Source organism: Trematomus bernacchii, unplaced genomic scaffold, assembly GCF_902827165.1.
Source record: "Trematomus bernacchii unplaced genomic scaffold, fTreBer1.1, whole genome shotgun sequence".
NCBI lineage: Eukaryota > Metazoa > Chordata > Actinopteri > Perciformes > Nototheniidae > Trematomus > Trematomus bernacchii.
This window is the reverse complement of record NW_022987899.1, coordinates 4752283-4771701: the sequence shown is the minus strand read 5'-3', so window position 1 is coordinate 4771701 and position 19419 is coordinate 4752283. Positions and strand designations below refer to the sequence as shown.

Below are 19419 nucleotides of genomic sequence, written 5' to 3'. Positions count from 1 at the left end.
ACATCAGTAGGCTATCGTGTTAATAACCCTTTGACACCAAACATAAATGTTACTAGTAGCCTATATGTGCCTATTTCATAGTTTAAAGTAAATTATATCACTACTATCATATAGAATATGAATATGGGTAGGCCTACAGCCATCAGGAACATTTATGGTCACTTAAAAACGCAAATAGACCAGAATGTATTTTTGTTTATTCGAGCAGACTCTGTTGAACCTGCCGATATGAAAGGCTTTTTCTTTGCTCACAAAGGCAACAATTCTTAGTTTCTTAGTTTAATACATACTCATTTTGATTTATACACTCTCGCTTAAACACTGGGAGGCTTCTTGGGGACCATCACTAGATAGGCCTAACTGTTTTAGTATAGGCCTATATTCATTATTTTGTCCATACTTTCAGGTTGAATTTCCCATATGAGTGTAAAATATTATTAAAGTCGTTTCATGTAGCATCATTATTTTTGTTTGTGTGTAATTTATTCTACAGACATATTTTTATATAAATTTTGTTTTTGATAGCTTCTATACAATGTGAGCCAGTGACACAAAATTAATACTACGAGACGCATAGAACAAACATCTTTTTGGATTTCTGCAATTTAAATATGAGGGGAGATTGTTTGTATTTTAATTCTATTCTACAGCCTCCTGACATGGTTGTAGACAGCACCACTCCATGGTAGAAAAGAGTTCCTGCATCATGTTACCCTAAACTGGATAAGACAATATAAGAGCAGAACTGGCAGCGGCCCGGAGTAGCTACTTGGTTGTTTATAGATTTGCAAAATAGTATAAGGCTGCCATTAGGCCGCCTGTTGAAGACTTTGTGGAGGCAACTGGGTGCAAAAAAATCACAGGGAGGAGGATCAATGTTACCTGACAGCTCATTATGACAAAATATGGATGTAGCCAAAAATGCAAATAATGATCAGAAGCTAGAGGGGATTTTGCTCTCTTATATAACATCACATCCCATTTAATAATCTTTATGTTACTATGTTCCTTATCATAAAGGTTAGCAAATATATGGTAATAACATTTTATTGATCAAAATAGTAGAACAAATGGAACAATGGCTCTTTATTTATATTATTAAAAAGGCATATAAGGTGCGGAACAGTCTCTAACTGTATCCAAACTCTGCTGCAGGAGATGCCACATTTCTACTTCTACTTCATGGTTTATCCAAAAAGATAATCATTTCTAATTATTTCAGATCTAATAATGTTAGCTTGTCTGGGTTTAGAACTCTTAAAAATATATAATAATTTCAAAAAAACGTTCATTTCAGACATGTAGGCCTACTGAAAAAAGCTGTTCACTATGTAAATAGTTTTATTGCATGAACTGATATGTTGATTTGGTATAAATTAGCTGAATTGTGTATCTAAAAGTGAGTGGAGAGCTTATAATGTTAATTAAATTAAGATAAGAAGTCTTGACAAATATATAATAATATAAATACAAATGCATTTCATACATGTGTAGGCCTACAGGAAAAGCTGTTCACTACGGTTGTAGATAGTTGCCTAAACAACTGATAGGTTGATTTGGTATAAATAAGATGAATTATGTATCTGGAAACAGGGCCTGCATTGCCTAAATTAACTATTTTTAAGAAACATGGTTTAGGATTAGGCCTACTGAAAAATCAGTTCTGTAGGTAGAGGACAGAGACATTACGTCATGACGTCGCACAGTTTGTTTACTGTCTGAACGTGGAGGGGGGCGCTAATGTCTCCGATTTTTCATATCATAAACATCCAAAATCTATTCACTCTCCGTCCGAGAAATACTTGCACAATGCCGCAGCGCTGCAAACACATGCCGTGACAACCGCTGGTATTGGAAAGACTTGAACACTTTTACATTTTTCGGTCCGCGAAGCTGGAACTAAAACTCCGATCAAAACATGGAGCTGCCTTACCGACGTCCTACCCATCAGTGCTAACGTTAGCACTGCGAGCTAACAGCTGGTCAGTCTCTCAGATAAAGAGGAATTGAGTATCGTTTTAACCAATCGTGTTGTGTTGGGACCTGTTCTTGGTCGCACAGCAGAGAGCTTCGATTATTTGCAAATAGGACAAGCCGTTAATCTGTATCTAAAGGTAAACACGTAGCTTTCTCTTTAGCTTAGCAGCTGTTATTGTCTGTTATAGCAGTGCCAAAGTAAAGCTAGCTAGCTATCCTTATATGTGTTGATGAATGGGGTGGAGTGGTTAGTAGTATTGCCACGCAGGCTAGAATCACGGTTCAGTTTAGGAAGACGGTGTCAGACAAAATGGTGTTAAGGAGTTGTTGGAAGTCTCGACATAAAAACAGCTGTGGACCTGCTGGTTGGATCCGCCCAGCCCTGCTCTGGTTCTGTGTGACCCAGTGTGTTTGCGGCATTGGGGCGGTGCAGGAGAGCACAAATGTGGTCCAGAAAGATGCCGAGTTTGATGTGACATACAATGACACTGTAACAAGTCAGAACCAGACCATCTATGCTTTTAATCACACTATCTCCAGGAACAAGGTGAGTTTACATCGCCATACTGCTACATTTGTTTATAGCTTAATATGAAGCAATTGAATAATGTGTTTGTTTTCTATTTCTCTGGGTGTCAGACGGAGGGAGTTCGTGTGACTGTGGACGTGTTGTCACGAGGTTCTGATAGTCCCATATTGTTTGTGGTACGACAGAAGCAAGCTGTGCTGTCATTTCAAATCCCTCTCATTTTAAGAGGCCTGTGAGTATTTTAACTGTACATACCCTAGTTGTGACACATCTGGAATCATAACATCTGATGTAGACTTTGTTTTTGGTCATTCACTTAAATGTGCTAAACTCACCCTTAATGTTTTCCTCCTGAAACACTTCTGAAGTCCTAACAATCCAACAACATTTCCAGTTTATTACCTGATTACCAGCATAATGCCTTATTGGCTTCTGCTTGCCAAAGCAACATCCTATTACCCTAAATCCTCTGAGGTTTTAGAATTATATTCTGTGAATTGTAATACTAGTTTGTTGTCCTTGTACAACACATGGTTGTGCAATGAATCAGTACAGTCCACTCTACTTCATAGACCAAATACATTTTCCAAACCATTAGGGCATACACGACTTCCTCTTTGGTAAATTGAACAACTACGCACTCAAATTTGTTTAGATGTGAAACCGTCTCTATAGAGAATTAGAAAAGAAAGGGTACTAATCAGCCGTAGGTTCAGATAGAGCTGTATGTTGTAATATTTTGAAACAATGCTTACACTGACAAAAATCAATTATGGACCATCATTTAAGTCTCCACCCCAGTAAATAGGCTTGGGTCTGTTAAACTAGGCATTTACTCAGATGATACTGAGAGCAATAGTCCACGGTTTCTCCTAGGGAGTGTCTGGCGTCCTGTTGCTGCTTTCACTAGACAGTAAACAGATATGACTTCTGGTCATGAGATAGAGCTAATGTTCTTGTCTGTTGTCAAGAGCTGTGAGTAATAACCATATAAGTGAAGGAAATCTGTAAATGCTAACAGTGCTTTTTCTTTGGATATATGTTGGAGAAGGATGTGTTTTAGATCCAGGGTCAAATGTATCCCAAGAGATGCTGCATTTTAGGAATATTGCTTATTTAGATATCATAGTTGTATGTGGACATTTGATAGAATCCAAATTATTTCTTTCTTTGATGGAGTAAGCAAGCACTAAGACTCACCAGTTGTCAATGTGGGGACTAAACAACACAGCCTTAAATATGCTCCGGAGTTTTCTCATTGGTTATAAGGCACACAGCCTTTGAAACCTGACAATTGTTTCATAACAGGTTAGAAGTTCAGCTGTTTATTAGCTATTGGCTCACAGCCCATCTGCGATGTGTCTCCCACACTCCAAGGTACTTTGTGTGGTTGTGCAACATGGCACATGGCCATGCATGTTTTAGCAGATTACTAAAAAACCTTGGTGTTTCACTTCCTCCTTTTAAGATCCTCCAGTATGAAGATTTCTGAGGAGCCCAGTTTACTGTAAATGAGCCAACCTCAAAGTCATCAGTATTTCTTTCTTCTGTTTCATGTAGTTTCTGTTACATGTTCTTTTTTAAATATTCTCACTTCAATTTGATCTATGCTGTTTGCATTTGCAAACATTTTTCTAGAGCTGGGTATTGATTTAATTGTGCTTAAAGCTAATTCAATATGCATTATTTAGTTACTGTTGGTCATCTGATTCCTAAACAACAGTCCTTGGTAATGTCGTATGCTGCTATTATATTAAGTAATCTAATAAAATAATTTCCATCCTCAGTTACCAAGTACATTTTCTTGCTTTGATTTGTATAATACATTCATCCATTACTTAGTTCAGAGTACTTTTCCATGCATGCGTAGATACTCGTTAACCCTCTGGAGTCTAAGGGTATTTTCTCGATTTTTAGATGTCTCCTTAAATCACCTTTTGTGTTACATATCAAAATGTTCAGGACAATCTCTAGACTTGCCAGAAATGCATGTCACTCACCGTAGAGCACTATGTGATGAGATAATTAGCTCTAAAGCTGAACATTTGACATCCGATTTTTGGAAATCTTCAAAACTCTTGTGAAAACATAGATTTACCCATGTCATCCAATTCAAACCTGTTGAATGGTAACTTGAGTTTATTTTTGTTCTATCTCTCTCCAGATACCAGAGAAAGTATCCCTACAATCATGTGGGCCGGACATTGTGCCAGCCTCCGACCCGGGCCCGCTCGGAGAACCAGTTCTTCTTTGTGGACGTGTCCACCCTGTCCAGCCAGGGAACAAACTACCAGCTCAGGGTCAGCCGTGTTGAAAGCTTCACCCTGCAGTGAGTGACATCTGAGAGAATCACACAAACACACGGTGCAGCAGCTACCTGCATTCTCAGCTTCATGAATGTTACTTTAACCTGTTAAGCCCCAAAGCCCCCCCTCGGCGGGTCTTTTTTTTTTTCACAAATTAAAAAAAAAAAAAAAAAAGTTTATTTTTATTTTTTATACATTTTTTTAATTTTAATTTTTTTTCTTTGAATGGAATGAATACCTATGGTGATAATTCAATGTAATACATCATTTTTATAGTCTGGTACCTGCAAAAGGTCAAATGGCACTGATGGAACCAGATATACCCAAATGTGCCGAAAGCCTATTCCGCCTGGAACTTTTTTTTGCTAAATCTCTCTAAAAAGGTCAAATTTAACTTGTTTTGCCTCAATCTTGATACAGAGTACTTATTATATGTTATAGTTTTGAATCCTAAAGCTTTTAGTCTACTAACCCATCATCCAAGGGTGGTTTTCACTATAAGTAATGGGTTTTTTGTAGGCGGAGGTAAGAATTTACCTTTTTTTTACTATGTTCCATCTGAATTTACTCTGACTGAGAAAAATCTATATTGATTCTGACACTTGTACATCCAACTCACAGATGTAACCTTGCTTTGATAAAAGAAATTATTCATATAACCCTTTTAGAAGTGAAGTTGTAGTCATTTGTTTTGGGCATGTCATTTTCGAGCCTGAAACCTGAAAAACAGGCTCGGGGCTTAACAGGTTAAGCTAGGATTTAAAGTCACAAACAGGTCTGTTACTGGTATGTCTGACATGTTTTCTTAACCTTGATTACAGGACGGACACGAAATTCAGCTTCACCGCGTCACCCTCCCAACCTCAGGTATTACAGCTCAATACCAAAGCTTTGTGTTGTTATTAGAGATCCGATACAGACTGCAATATATGCCTCCAGTATTGGTGACAATGGGGCGATCCGGTATTGGATACTATTGTTCAGAAAAACCGAGTACATTTATTAAGGTATTTCTTTGTTATATATTGTTTTACAAAGTAAGTAATACAATGTTAAAGTCAAGCCTGATTTTGTGTCACACATACAAAATTATTCTTTGCACTTCCCAACAGTGATACATACAGCTTATTATTAAACACTGGTACTTTTTATCGGCTGATACACAGAGCCCAAGTCAAGGTATTGGAGTTAAAACCCCCTTGTGTTTCTTAGTATGGCACGTGCTACTCTACAAACTGAACATTTCTTCACTGATATCTAGGTTGCAAACAGGGAGAGTGTGTAGGGTACCAATGACGAGAAACCTGAGAGAAGCTGAGGAAAGCACAATTAGGAATAAAGGGAATTTCACATTTTAAACAATTGTTAAGCATGTTGTGACATTATTTTTTTCTTCCTTTGGACTAACACGTTCTGCTTTTACCTGAAAGTTTGAAAATAGTTCTGAAATAGTTTTTCATTATGACCTTTTGTAGCACCTCTCCCTTGAATCATAACCCTTTAATCCATCAGGTCAGTCATTGTTGTACCAGTACTTCAGTTTATTTACCTATGTTCCATCACATTTTTTGTCTATCCCAACCTCTTTCAAGCATTATAAAGATAGTGAAGAAAAGCTAGGAAACATAAAAAAGGGGTTGATCGTTTCTGCATATTCATCTTTTTCCCTATTCTTTCTATTGCCCATTCTCTCAGTACTTCAAGTATGTCTTCCCAGACGGTGTGGACACTGTGATCGTCAAGGTCAACTCGGACATGACCTTTCCCTGCTCCGTTATGTCCATCCAGGACGTCCAGGTACACTCTCCCCCTCCCTACATCATCCCCTCAAACCAGATGTCTGCTGTCCTCAAATGGCCCCTGCATTGTAGACAGCATGCAGTACCACCATTTGGCCACATGAGGGCAAAATGAAGTTCAATTGTGACAGTGACGGTGCGGTGCCGAGCCCACACTGTCAATTTGATGACGTTCTGAGAAGATTAACTAATATTTTAATCACCTTTGTTGTTAATGGTTGATATAATATTGTTATTTTTATGCAATCCTGTTCATCTTATCTTTTAAGTTTTTGTGTTTCATATTCCATACTTGTCTTTCTTCTTGTCTCTTTCTTATTAGTGTCCAGTCTATGACCTTGACAACAATGTGGCCTTCATTGGGATGTACCAGACTATGACCAAAAAAGGTGCCATCACAGTGCAGGTAGGGTCTGACACACAGTCGCTCACATGGTCAGAGCTTGTGTGTCAAAGCATACTGTACAGCTCTTCCATTACAACATATATCATATATTCTGTCCTTTTCTGTCATTTAGAGAAAAGATTTCCCCAGCAACAGCTTCTATGTGGTGATAGTGGTAAAAACAGAGGACGAGGCGTGTGGCGGTCCGCTGCGATTCTACCCTCTCCGTCCTGATGAACTCATCGACGCCGGCAACCGCAGCAAGCTCATCGATGTGGTTGTCACCCCTGCTATCAGCTGTAAGTCACATGTTCACAAATATATACTATTCAGAGGGAGGAATAATGCATATTGATTTCTTTGTAAACCACAGAGTTTTTCCGAATTATTTGGAGGAAAATGAATTTGTTAAATGCCCCACAGTTAAGAAGCTTCCATACCGGTTCAGGTTCACCATTAGCTTTATAATTGTGCCATTGCAGTAAAAGGTTGTTTTCGGTATATCAGCACAATATACAATGCAACTGGGGGAAACTTATGATATTTGAAGGATGATTTTCATTAAACCCAGGTCTCCCAAAAGTAATAAACAAGCATTCTGTTCTCTAGAAATGGAATTAATAGAGAAATAAATAATGCAAAACAACGAGTTTTGCTTTTATGCATGTTGTATAATGTATGTCTCCCCCAATTGTAAGCTGTAATGATGATATATAATTTCATTCTGCAGTGCAGGCGAGGTCCTGCAGTGTTATCATGTTAATAGGCTAACAGTATGTCTCTCTCCACACAGCGGAGGTGTATGTGAGGGGCATGCTGTTCATTCTGGGCATCTTCCTCTCCTTCTATCTGCTCGTATTGCTCATGACCTGTGTGGAGAACAAGCGGTAAGATTCAGAATAGAAGAAGAATAGGGAGGGATGAAACTCTCTTTAATGGTCACACATGCAGAGCACACAGCACACACAGTGAAACTTGGCCTCTGCTTTTAACCCATCCTAGTACAAGGAGTCTAGTACTAGGAGCAGTGGGCAGCTATTGTACAGCGCCCGGGGAGCAATGGGAGTGGGGGGGAAGGGGGGTGTCCGGTGCCTTGCTCAAGGGCACCACGGCAGGGCAGGAGGTGAACTGGGACCTCTCCAAGTAGAAGTCCACACTCCATATTTAGGTCTGGTCGGGGACTTGAACCAGCGACCCTACGGCTCCCAGTCCAAGCCCCTACTGACTGAGCCACTGCCACAGCCCTTTTCTCTGACACTAAATCAACAGTTAGTTGCAAACACTTCATATACCCAGGCTTGTTTCACTGCTGAGATCATTTGCAATTGTTTTTAGAATAATTCAATCCTTTGCAGTGATACATAAACTTCCCATGTATCTCGCCTTCAATTGTCATTACAGCAGATAAAGCCACAGAGACTGGAGTATTTACCTTAAGTGTTTGGTTTTCTGGATATATTTTGTTTAAAAATCGTTAAGCCCTTTGTAAAAGAACATTACTTTACAAGTTCACAATGTATACATGTTGTTATTCTGGTCCCAGTTCAACCCAAGAAGAAAGTAGATGTATACAACTGCACCACAAGAGGAGCACTCCACTGAATACAAATGATTTTAATTTGTTTTCCTCTCTTTTTCTGCAGACTGAAGAAGAGAGAGGTGTTTCAGATTCCTGCTGACATGTCGCCCGCGGAAACAGGTAACCCAGCAACTAGCTACGATGGATCGGCCCATTAGGGGCTCGTAAAAGAGGGTGTGTGGAGTGTACCATTTTCTTAAAGTTGTGAACGTGTACTGGAGAGAAGGTGCCATATTCAATGTTAGATTACCCCTAACAGACAGTATAGTAGTACATGAACTCTTAAGTGTTTTAATGTAGAGTTAAACATTTCTGTGTAATGAATGTGTGTCTTTCGCTCTCTCTCCCTCATGCTTTTGTGTGGTTCAGCCTCTCTGCTTGGGAAGAACGGAGATGGTATAACGACACTGTTACTCCTGCCTTGCACTTAATACTGTCTGTAGAGGCTCTGCCTGCATTAGCTCACATACTATAACTCTCCTGCCATATAAACAGTGTTCATTGACTAACAACAAAGAGATATGATTGACTATAATGCTCTAGAGACTGTGTCGTAACATCAAAATGATAGTATTTCAAGTAAATTAAGCTTTTATGGCTTGCAGATACAGATACACATGACTCACTTTTATTAGGTTTTCCTGTATTTGTCACACATTCTACTATTTCTCACAGCTATACTGTTTGTTTACTGAAGAGACACATCAGTATATTACATTATAGTCAACAATACGAACAACATAATGGACAAACTAAAGGATGAAATAGAAGTTGTCTCAAGTTATCAAGATCAAAAATACAGTAGTTAATTACTGAGATGAATATATTCTCCTCTGTGGTTCTTTAGCCCACCTCTCAGTGTGTATCTGTGTCTGCTCACTGCAGTGTATGCTGACATGATTTGATTTTAAAACTGAAGGACACTTTTTTTTAAACAATTCACTCTCATTGCAGCAGTCACCACTCTTTGCAACAAATTCTGCAGCATTCCCCACCCACATTTTCATCCTAATACTGTCAAATGTAGGCATTTAAGAGCCTGAAATAATTAGATCCCTGCATGTGTTTTTGCATCCCTCATCTCTCTGTGTTCATGTACTAATAACTCAGTAGTGTTTTAGTGTGTAGCCATAAGATACTAACAAGTATTGGTTGAAGTGGTGCTCCGTGTCATTTTGTGCACCTATACTTTTAAACGTGTTTTAAATGTGTGCGTGCTTGTCTCCACAGGCCAAACTCCAGCCTCACCGTATGAATATGGATCCTTTGGTGAGTTTCGGAGATTTTTTTTACGTCTTTCTTTAAAGGTGGGGTAGGTAACTTTGGAGAAACCGGCTCGAGATCGCTAGAATTTGAAAATACACAGCCGGAAGAAATCTGCCACTTCCTTACAGAGCCCCTCCTCCAACACACACGTACGCGCACATGACCAATGAGGGCACGAGATAACTTTGTGCACAGATGGAAGGCTGACAGGCAGGTAGGCCATCCAGTTATTTTAGCTGGGCCGGCTCAGATGATTGGTCGTGCTTTTTACAGTACTACGGCTTCCACAGATGACATTTTTTTTAATGGATTTTTTGTCAAAGCACTTAAGATATTCATTGCTATCGGGATGTTAAGAGCATTCCATGGAATATAACAAAAAGTGTATCTCGAGCCGGTTTCTCAAACTTACCCACCCCACCTTTAAGAGTAGCTTTTATGAATAATAATGAAAAATCCTTCTGTTTTTTTCTCCAGCTGACAACGGTAGCACTCTCAGTTCAGAGGCCATCACTGACAGCGCCACATCCACTGACAACAACTATGGATACATAGGTATGGACACACACATTTCCTCTGTCCCACCCCTCTCACTTTGCAGTATGTCTCCACAGCCTGGCTTGCAGTTAGCTTCTTATGAGCTTCTTCTGGTCCCTCACCTGTCTTCTGTGTGTCTTTGTTCATCAGGACAGGAGCCTTTCAAACGTCGCACAATCCTCAATAAGCTTCACCACATAGCCATCCACATCGGTGACACACTGCCGCACAATCGTTTTAATAGTTGCACCAAACCAATCAGCACCGTGCGAATCAAACATCAATGAGACTGAAATGTCGATGCCTGGAGGTGGCAAATTCCTAATCTGATTCAAATGAAATAAACAGCAAAACCTTTTTGATACTAGGTGGATCAGAGTACCAACAATCATTGCAATGCAAATACTTTTTAAGAGGTGTGATGTGTTGAAACACCTTTTGCATCCTTAAAAAACAACAACTTTGAATCCATTTAATTGACCAGATTGTCCCACCAATGAAACGAGAGGCTTGTTTCTGTTTTTCTTCCATTAACTCCCTTTCTCTCTCCATCAGAGCGATCGCTGGACGGCGTTGGACGATGCAGGCACGAGTCTCTGAGCTCTGTGGAGGAGGACGACTATGACACGCTGGACGATATCAACTCAGACAAAAACATTGTCCGCACCAAGGTTTGCCCAGTCTCTCCATCTCAATGCACATTGCTTGGTTTTGTCACAATGTTTAAATATCACTTCTCCTTTCCGTTGCTAATTCTATGAGTAATGACGTGTAATAATATCCCATCCTGAATACAGAAGTATCTATGTGTGTCTGACCTGTCCCGCAAAGACAAGAGGATTCTGAGCAAGAAATACCAAATCTACTTCTGGTGAGGATAGTGGTTAGAATACATTACATTACATTTCATTTAGCTGACGCTTTTATCCAAAGCGACTTATACAATTGAATGAAGTACAATGATACATTTGTGAAGATTTCTAAATCCTCCCAATTCAGAGGAAGTCTAATAAGTATCTATTTTCCCTTCAGGAACATTGCTACTATTGCTGTTTTCTATGCACTGCCAGTCGTCCAGCTGGTCATCACCTACCAGACGGTACGCTGATGAGACATGGACTGTGAAATAAAATATGATAAATAAAGACAGAAGGTAAACTGACTCTCTTTAATTTCTTTAGGTGGTGAATGTAACAGGAAACCAGGACATCTGCTACTACAACTTCCTGTGCGCCCACCCTCTGGGAGCTCTGAGGTGCGTTTTAGATGCCAAATGTATTATCGTAACCACAGTATGACTAGAAGGTTACATATCGGTGTTTTAAACCCTTGTCACACACCGTTTTTCATACACAGTGCGTTCAACAACATCCTCAGTAACCTCGGTTACGTGCTGCTGGGATTCCTCTTCCTCCTTATCATCCTCAAAAAAGATATCGTCCACAATCGAGCCCTGTTCCGCAACGATTTGAACGCGCTGGTGAGTAACACAGACAGAAGTTAACACACTGAGACACTTATAATCATTTGTGTGTCACCCAGCAAAGAGGGTTTTTTAGCTCTGTTTCCAAAGTAAATACACATTTTTTGTGATTGAAAACAGTATCTTAGCTAAATTAGCACAATTTGGTAACTTATTGCTTCAATAAATAAGAAGTAATGAAGGGAGTATACAGGCACAATGTCAAATGTTTTATTTATTGAACTTCATTGCTCAATTATAACCCAATGTTCCTTTCTCCCACCCAAAAGGAATGTGGTATCCCAAAGCACTATGGTCTGTATTATGCCATGGGAACGGCTCTGATGATGGAGGGTCTGCTCAGCGCGTGCTACCACGTCTGTCCCAACTACACCAACTTCCAGTTCGGTAAGACTGCATGTATCCTCTTTTTGACCACACACAGACCTTCCTTACGTATTAAATAAGTCCAGTGTAATAATGTATGCTGATTATTGCACAATGTACAGTACAGCATCAACATGCAGTGAGTTAAACTATCTACTTAAAATAGAGATTAAAGCCATAGCAGACTGGGTTAACAATAACAAACTGGTACTCAACATTGCAAAAACAAAAGCAATGGTGTTCGGATCCAGACATATGTTAAGCAGCAATCCTTAATTAAGCCTGACACTGACACTAAGTTGCTTGGCATTGTTCTTGATTCTGGTTTACAGTGGACAAAGCAAATAGACAGTGTGGCGGCTCAATCCCCAGTTGCGTTTGAGTCGCCGAGAGGCTAAACTTGGCTATAAACTGTGACGCGTTTTCGAAGAGAAAGTCCATAGTGAAGCAAGATAGTTTTTGGGATATTTAATAAACAAAATCATAACATGGATAAAACGGTCAACAGAAAAAATGACAGCACAAGCTCACCCTCTGTCATCCGCACTCGACATGAAACAGGTGACTTAAATAGACAAACCACACCCATGTGACAATTACCGGAAGTGCTCAACAAACAAATAAAAGTGACGTAAACAAATAATAATACAAATAATGAACTTGGGCTAAGTAGCATTATGGCACCTACAGACAGTATCGTAACTAAAATGGGAAGGTGCATAGCTGTGACGAGAAAATGTACAAAGTATGTAACACCAACCACTTTGAAACAAGTCATTCAGTCTCTGGTGTTGTCACATCTTGAGTACAGTCCGGTCATATGGTCATCAGCAGCAAAAACACATATACAGAAATTACAAATAGCTCAAAACAAGGCTGCCAGACTAGCTCTCCACTGTTCGAAGCGCACTCATATTGGAGTTATGCATAGAAACCTATCATGGCTTCCGGTTGAGAAACGTCGGCAATCTCGTGTTATCACTTTTCAAAAAAATGTCCAATTTAGCAAAAAAACACTGTATTTTTATGATCAAATAGTTTACACAAGAGACGAGCATGACCATAAGACTAGACAAGCTACATCAGGCCATCTACTGGCACCTAAACCCAGGACACATCTTCTGAAATCTTCTGTGACTTATAGAGCTATAAAGGAATGGAACTCATTGCCAAACTACCTCGCTGAAATAAAGTCCAGAGCCTCTTTCAAGAAGAGATTGAAGGGCCATCTACTAATGACCATGTACCCCTGTGAGCTGTGAACCCTAATTGAATTTGATCTCATGCTTTGTACTGGTGGGTGTCTTGTGCACTCATCCTTGGCTGAGATTGATATTGAAAGTGGATGACATTGTTGATGATGGTGGAGATTGTTGATGATGTTGGTGAAGTTCTTTTTCTGAGATCACCTGCAACCATTGTTGATACAACGGAATAACATTTGTGCAGATTGTCCTCTATATTAGTTTCAGAGGTTTACCATTCCACGCTAAAGTCACTTTTAAGCAAAATTGCAGTTTGGTTTCCCGATGCCTTCTGTGCAAATAATCTGCACTGATTTCATTCTGGGTCTTGTAATGTTTATACAACAAAAATATTGGTTGTTGACATCTCTTTCTTCATTTCCTGCAGACACCTCCTTCATGTACATGATTGCTGGGCTGTGTGTGTTAAAGTTGTATCAGAAGAGACACCCAGACATCAACGCAAGTGCTTACACTGCATACGCCTGCCTGGCCGGGGTCATCTTCTTCTCTGTGCTGGGAGTGGTAAGTACACACACACACACACACACACACACACACACACACACACACACACACACACACACACACACACACACACACACACAGAGAGACCATGTAGTAGACAAGGAACATTTTGTATGTGTTTTATGCTCTGTTTTCAGGTATTTGGGAAAGGGAACACGGTCTTCTGGATTGTTTTCTCTGTGATCCACATCCTGGCCACCATGCTCCTCAGCACACAGCTCTACTACATGGGCCGATGGAGGCTGGGTAAGGAACAACTGAAACTATAGACAAAACAAATTAGCTAAACTAGCTCTTTTTAGCCAAAAATAACAGATGCATGTTGTATTGTAATTACAATGAATGCTTTTATCTGTTCCTGATCAAATGTGTAGCAGCACGATTTAACGGCCCGTCCACACAGCAGCGTTAAAAAAATCTTGGAGGTGGGCGTATCTGAAGCTTGGGGATTTTTGGCGAGCAAGGCACCAACAACCAATCACATGAATCTCCCGCCCCCGACATACGAAGCAAAAAAGCCCGAAGTAAACTGGATATAAACTCCCCAAACAGGCGAAAACATACCACTGTCTCTGCCACCTCCCTCCATGCCTGGCTCCTCCGGTTTGTATCCCGGTAGGTAAATAGGGACTGGTCATAAAGCACCGGGTGATTCCCTACCGCTAATTTCTCCTCCATTTTTTGGAATATGAGGAAATGACCTGCGGTATGTCTCTCCCAGCATACACGCGGTTTGATTGGCTAGCGCTTGAACTGTCAGCTTTGCATACACGGGATTTGATTGGCTGACACTTCCACCTCAGCTTCAAAAGTTGAACATTGCTCAACTTTGAATCCTGAAAATCCTGAAAATCTCCGCTCTGCTTCCCACAATGCAGTTCGGCGAAAAGTGAGGCAAAGTGACGTCACCCCATTCAAAGTGAATGGGCAGAAGCGTTCCAAGATTTTTTTTTTAACGCCGCTGTGTGGACGGGCCGTAACTGTACAGACAAAACAATATTAGCTTTTTTAAATGTTTATGTATGCATAGGAATAAATCATAAATCATTAAAAATGGTTATTTTGACTGGTTAACTGTGAAGGTGCTTTGGATTTGAGCCTGACACTCTGGACTAGTGTTTGACTGCAGTTCACACTTGTCTGTATATTGTTGCGGCAGACTCTGGGATCATGCGCAGGATGTTGAACATCCTCTACACAGATTGCATCAGACAGTGCAGTGGACCCATGTACATTGTGAGTAATTACCTGAAGCGGCTGCAACAACATGTTTTAAAGGAATAATTTACCCACGAGATAACCTTTAAACTAAATTACTCACCCACCTTCAATGGATTTGTGTGTAAGAGTGTGTATAAAGATGTTTGCTGTTCTTAACCAGGACCCCATTTACTTTTAAGTTATCAAAACTTTTAAATAACAGGCTGAGAAATTGATATACAAATGGTCATTTTGTTGGTGAAGATATTCCTTTAAACACGTATTACTCTAAGCTTACAATTAATGTAACAATAGTATTTAAAAGTTTATTTAGTTTATACAAAAAAACTGGGCATGTGGTTAGATCCTCGAATGTCGTCGATGATTTTTGGATCAGATTGTGTCATTCAAATGCTTCTACATGTATTCAGTCATTTGTCTACCTCTAAATCATCTCTCCTCTGTCTGACAGGACCGTATGGTTCTGCTCGTACTGGGAAACATAATCAACTGGTCTCTGTAAGTGATATTTTAACTTAACACTAACCAGACAATTGAAATGTAAATATAGTTCACAGGATTAAATCATCTGTTTCACTTCCTCTCTGCAGCGCTGCTTTCGGCCTCCTAGAGAGACCCAACGACTTTGCCTCCTACCTGTTGGCCATCGCCATCTGCAACCTGCTGCTCTACTTTGCCTTTTACATCATTATGAAGGTGTGTCATTGCATATTTCCATGTTTTTAATTAGAATAAAGTTGTTTTTCTGTTGTATTTCTGACGTTTTTCTGTGTATGTGTTTCAGTTGAGGAGCGGTGAGAGGATCAAGTGTCTGGCGTTGGTGTGTATTCTGTTCACAGCCGTGGTGTGGGGCGTCGCGCTGTTTTTCTTCTTCCAGGGTCTCAGCACCTGGCAGGTCAGTAACTCACACACACACACTCAGAGTTACACAGAAGCGGCATTAGCCCCTCACACCTAGTTGACTAAAGTTTTAGCCTGTGAGAGCGCACATTGGCTCTGTATTTCTTAACAGATCATGCATTGTAGAATCCCATAATCCCCTCTGTTTCAGCCCTGTTTCAAAAGTGCTGATTCTGTGTCTGTAGCTTTAAATGCAAATGAACCCCCTCCCCACGCCACTCTTGAGAGATATTTGGTTAAAAAGAACACAATGGTGCTCTAATACCCCATTCACACCAACGGTGTTTCGGGGCCGGTTCGGTGCTGGTGCTTGAAAAGCACCGGGTTTTCCTGTTCACACCGCAGCGGAGCAGCCTCTAAGCTCCGGAATCCGGTTCGTTTCGAGCACCAAAAAGTTGTCCGTCTAGAAGCAAGAACCGCATACGTCACGCTTACGTCGGAGGGGGGCGAGATTAACCTGAGCTAACAGTTAAGGCGAGTACGGCAAATAAAAGTTGTAACAAGCAGTAGTGCTGAGCAAAGTGACTAGAACGCAACCACACACTTGTAAAAAAAAAACACGCTTTATAAAGTCAGGCAACACTAACCAGGCTTCGTGTGATTCTGTTTATTTGTACCTTACTTTGACCATCCGTTCGCTGTTATTGATCATTGTGGAGAGCAGGCAGACGTTTTGTTTGTTATTATAGCAGCTATCGGATGGAATCAATACATGGGCTGCACAGGTTGTCATGTCCGACTATCACAAGTAGAATCATAATGAAAAATACGCCGGTAAAAAGGGCCTGGAGAAAACGGCGTAGCAAGTAGTCAGTTTAGCTTCGGTTGCTATGCTAACATCACCCATGTTATACCAGAGAAACTTTCATAACAGCGTTGTGATGCCAAACAGCATCAATTCAGACTGACACACATTCACTTAAGGGGAACTGGGGATATGTAACAGCTGCTTGTGTGACAGTCAGACAGTGAATACTTTAGAGCCGTGTGAGCTAACCCGGAGCTAACGGGAGAATACACTCCCGTTGAAGAGCAGCCGGCCAGCACTGCAGCGGTCGGTAAATGCCGCTGAAACACATTAATAAACAATGAACCACGGCACTCTGGAGAAAAGTATAAGGTTGGAGAAGTCGTTATTTAATTTAATCTGGCTTCGTATGATTAAAAGCAACGCAGTCCCCGGCCCGTTGTTGTTGTGAGGTGAGCTCCGTTGGGGAGAAAATCAGCGACGTAAACTGTGACGTCATGACGCAGCAGCGCCAGCACCAGTCGGTCTCTGAGCGGTGTGAAAAGAGCCGGAGCTAAACCGAAGTACCGGTTCCGAACCTGAAAAGCTCTAGCACGGAGCTTGAACCGGAGTTGCGTTGGTGTGAAAGGGGTATAGGAGGAGATTCAGGTGATAAGGGGGGGGGGTTACCTTGGTTGGTGATTGGCTAATGGTTACACAAGCCAAAAAATCGTTATGACATCATAAAGTGGCCAAAATCTGATCAGCTCATTTTCAGACAGGTTTTTATATAAATGGATCAGGACAAAGGGGAGTCTTTGTTCCTGAAACGTTCAGAATCTCTTTACACGGAGGGGACACATGTTTATGTATAGACATAAGAAAGTGGATTTTGCATAATAGGTGACCTTTAAATTACGTATTGCCTACACACAATGTGGCATTCGTTAACTGTGTGTGTGTTTTCCTCTCCCGACACAGAAAACTCCAGCGGAGTCTCGCGAACACAACCGGGACTGCATCCTGCTTTCATTCTTTGATGACCACGACATTTGGCACTTCCTCTCCTCCATCGCCATGTTCGGATCCTTCCTGGTATGATCATGTTCATTTTGTGTGTATGTGTGTGTCGCGTAGATATCTCTTTGTTCTGGACACTCATTAAAAGCATATGTAAATAACATATTCTTTATATTAATGTATGTGTACTTGACATTTTAAATAAAACTTGAATATATTGTTGCAATGGGAACTGGCAAACAGTACAATTATGGGGCCAATTCACCAAAAATTGAATAAAGTTGCCTCATTAGAAATGTTTATCTTCCCTTTCTCTGGGTTCTATCACAAAAGATGTTGCGCCCATGATTTAACAGTACAAACACGGCCATAAAGAGTTTCAGCTATTTGTGAATTTCGCCTTTTTTGAATCCCAGGATTTAGGAAAGGAGGGAGAGGAAAAAAACAAGCTGCCCAATCCTTTGTGAATCCACCATTGCGTATACTAACCCCTCACATATTCTTTTTTCCCTGCTAGGTCCTTCTGACTATGGACGACGACCTCGACACCGTCCAGAGAGACAAGATCCTCGCCTTCTAGACGTGTCAGATCTTCTGAGCTCAGCTCTTCCTCTCTGCCTTATCGCCCTCGTCTCGCTCCGTTCTCAGCTCCTTCGTGTTCTTCAAAAAAAAGCACAGCCAGTAGCCGGTTTTTCCCAGGCTGCACGGCGGGCATCTCTCTGCTTGCAGGCCTCAGCCAATCAGCCGGTCAGCCGGTCAGAGAGCGGGCAGTAGCTCCACCCTCCCTCCGTTTGTATGGACACTTGTATGTGCCAATAAAAAGACTGGGTCGACGTCAAGTGATGCTGAAGTGTTTTGTCCTCTCGCTGCCATCATCAATATAACTGTTGTGATCAGTGTTTACTTCCTGCTGTTGATGAAAATAACAATGTAAACACTCACAAGTCAGCAATGCATTTTGAAATCACTGTTTTTATGCTGTGTGTATGCCTGCCTGTGTGTGTGTGAGAAAATGAGTTTTGTCTAGTCTGTCAGTGGCCTTTTGATGTTCTAATCATGTAAGTCACATACTGTGCTCTGATTGGTCAGATCCCCCGTCCTTCTCATTGGAGAATATCAATATAATGATGATGATGATTGTATTTCCTTCATGACTGCCCTCAAGTCCGGATGCGATGTTATTTTTTACTCTGCACTGTATGATAAACAGATTAAATGTCTAACATTGCAATGAGCGGTTACTGAATAAAAGTCTCATTTTCTGGCTCCTTCCTGAACGTTCAGTTAGCGACTCCTGAACCAGATGTTCTGTCATCTATAAACCTGATAAAATGGTAGAAACTCATAAAGTGATCACTGCAATTTAAGTGGTTAACTATTATAACCATTTTATTCAGCAATGTTGTCATTACTATGTTATTTGTTTATGGCAAGAATATGGAGTAATGAAACTGCCAGCTTTGCTATTATTCACCAAATTGTATTGACTGTTTCAGAACATTTACTACTACTGTGTAAAAATGGAATACACTATAATACAGGCTGTAGCAGG

At 40.6% G+C, this 19419-nt stretch overlaps 1 protein-coding gene across 3 annotated transcripts; it reads left to right on the top strand.

Annotated features, from left to right (window-relative positions):
* The first annotated feature begins 1725 nt into the window (after positions 1-1725).
* sidt2 (SID1 transmembrane family, member 2) lies at positions 1726-19135 on the top strand. Of its 3 annotated transcripts, XM_034114542.1 has the most exons (27): positions 1726-2524; positions 2617-2738; positions 4671-4835; positions 5634-5679; positions 6508-6609; positions 6934-7017; positions 7130-7295; positions 7790-7883; positions 8640-8695; positions 8945-8971; positions 9806-9844; positions 10319-10396; positions 10529-10591; positions 10934-11049; positions 11176-11249; positions 11411-11477; positions 11560-11633; positions 11735-11858; positions 12131-12248; positions 13860-13996; positions 14137-14245; positions 15159-15235; positions 15672-15718; positions 15811-15916; positions 16005-16115; positions 17829-17942; positions 18385-19135. In XM_034114542.1, the coding sequence occupies exons 1-27, from the start codon at positions 2288-2290 to the stop codon at positions 18445-18447; spliced, it is 2616 nt and encodes an 871-aa protein (XP_033970433.1). In that variant the 5' UTR covers positions 1726-2287; the 3' UTR covers positions 18448-19135. The 3 variants fall into 3 exon arrangements, with proteins under 3 accessions (XP_033970433.1, XP_033970431.1, XP_033970432.1); XM_034114540.1 differs by lacking the exon at positions 10529-10591; XM_034114541.1 differs by lacking the exons at positions 8945-8971; positions 10529-10591.
* The last annotated feature ends 284 nt before the right edge of the window (positions 19136-19419 follow it).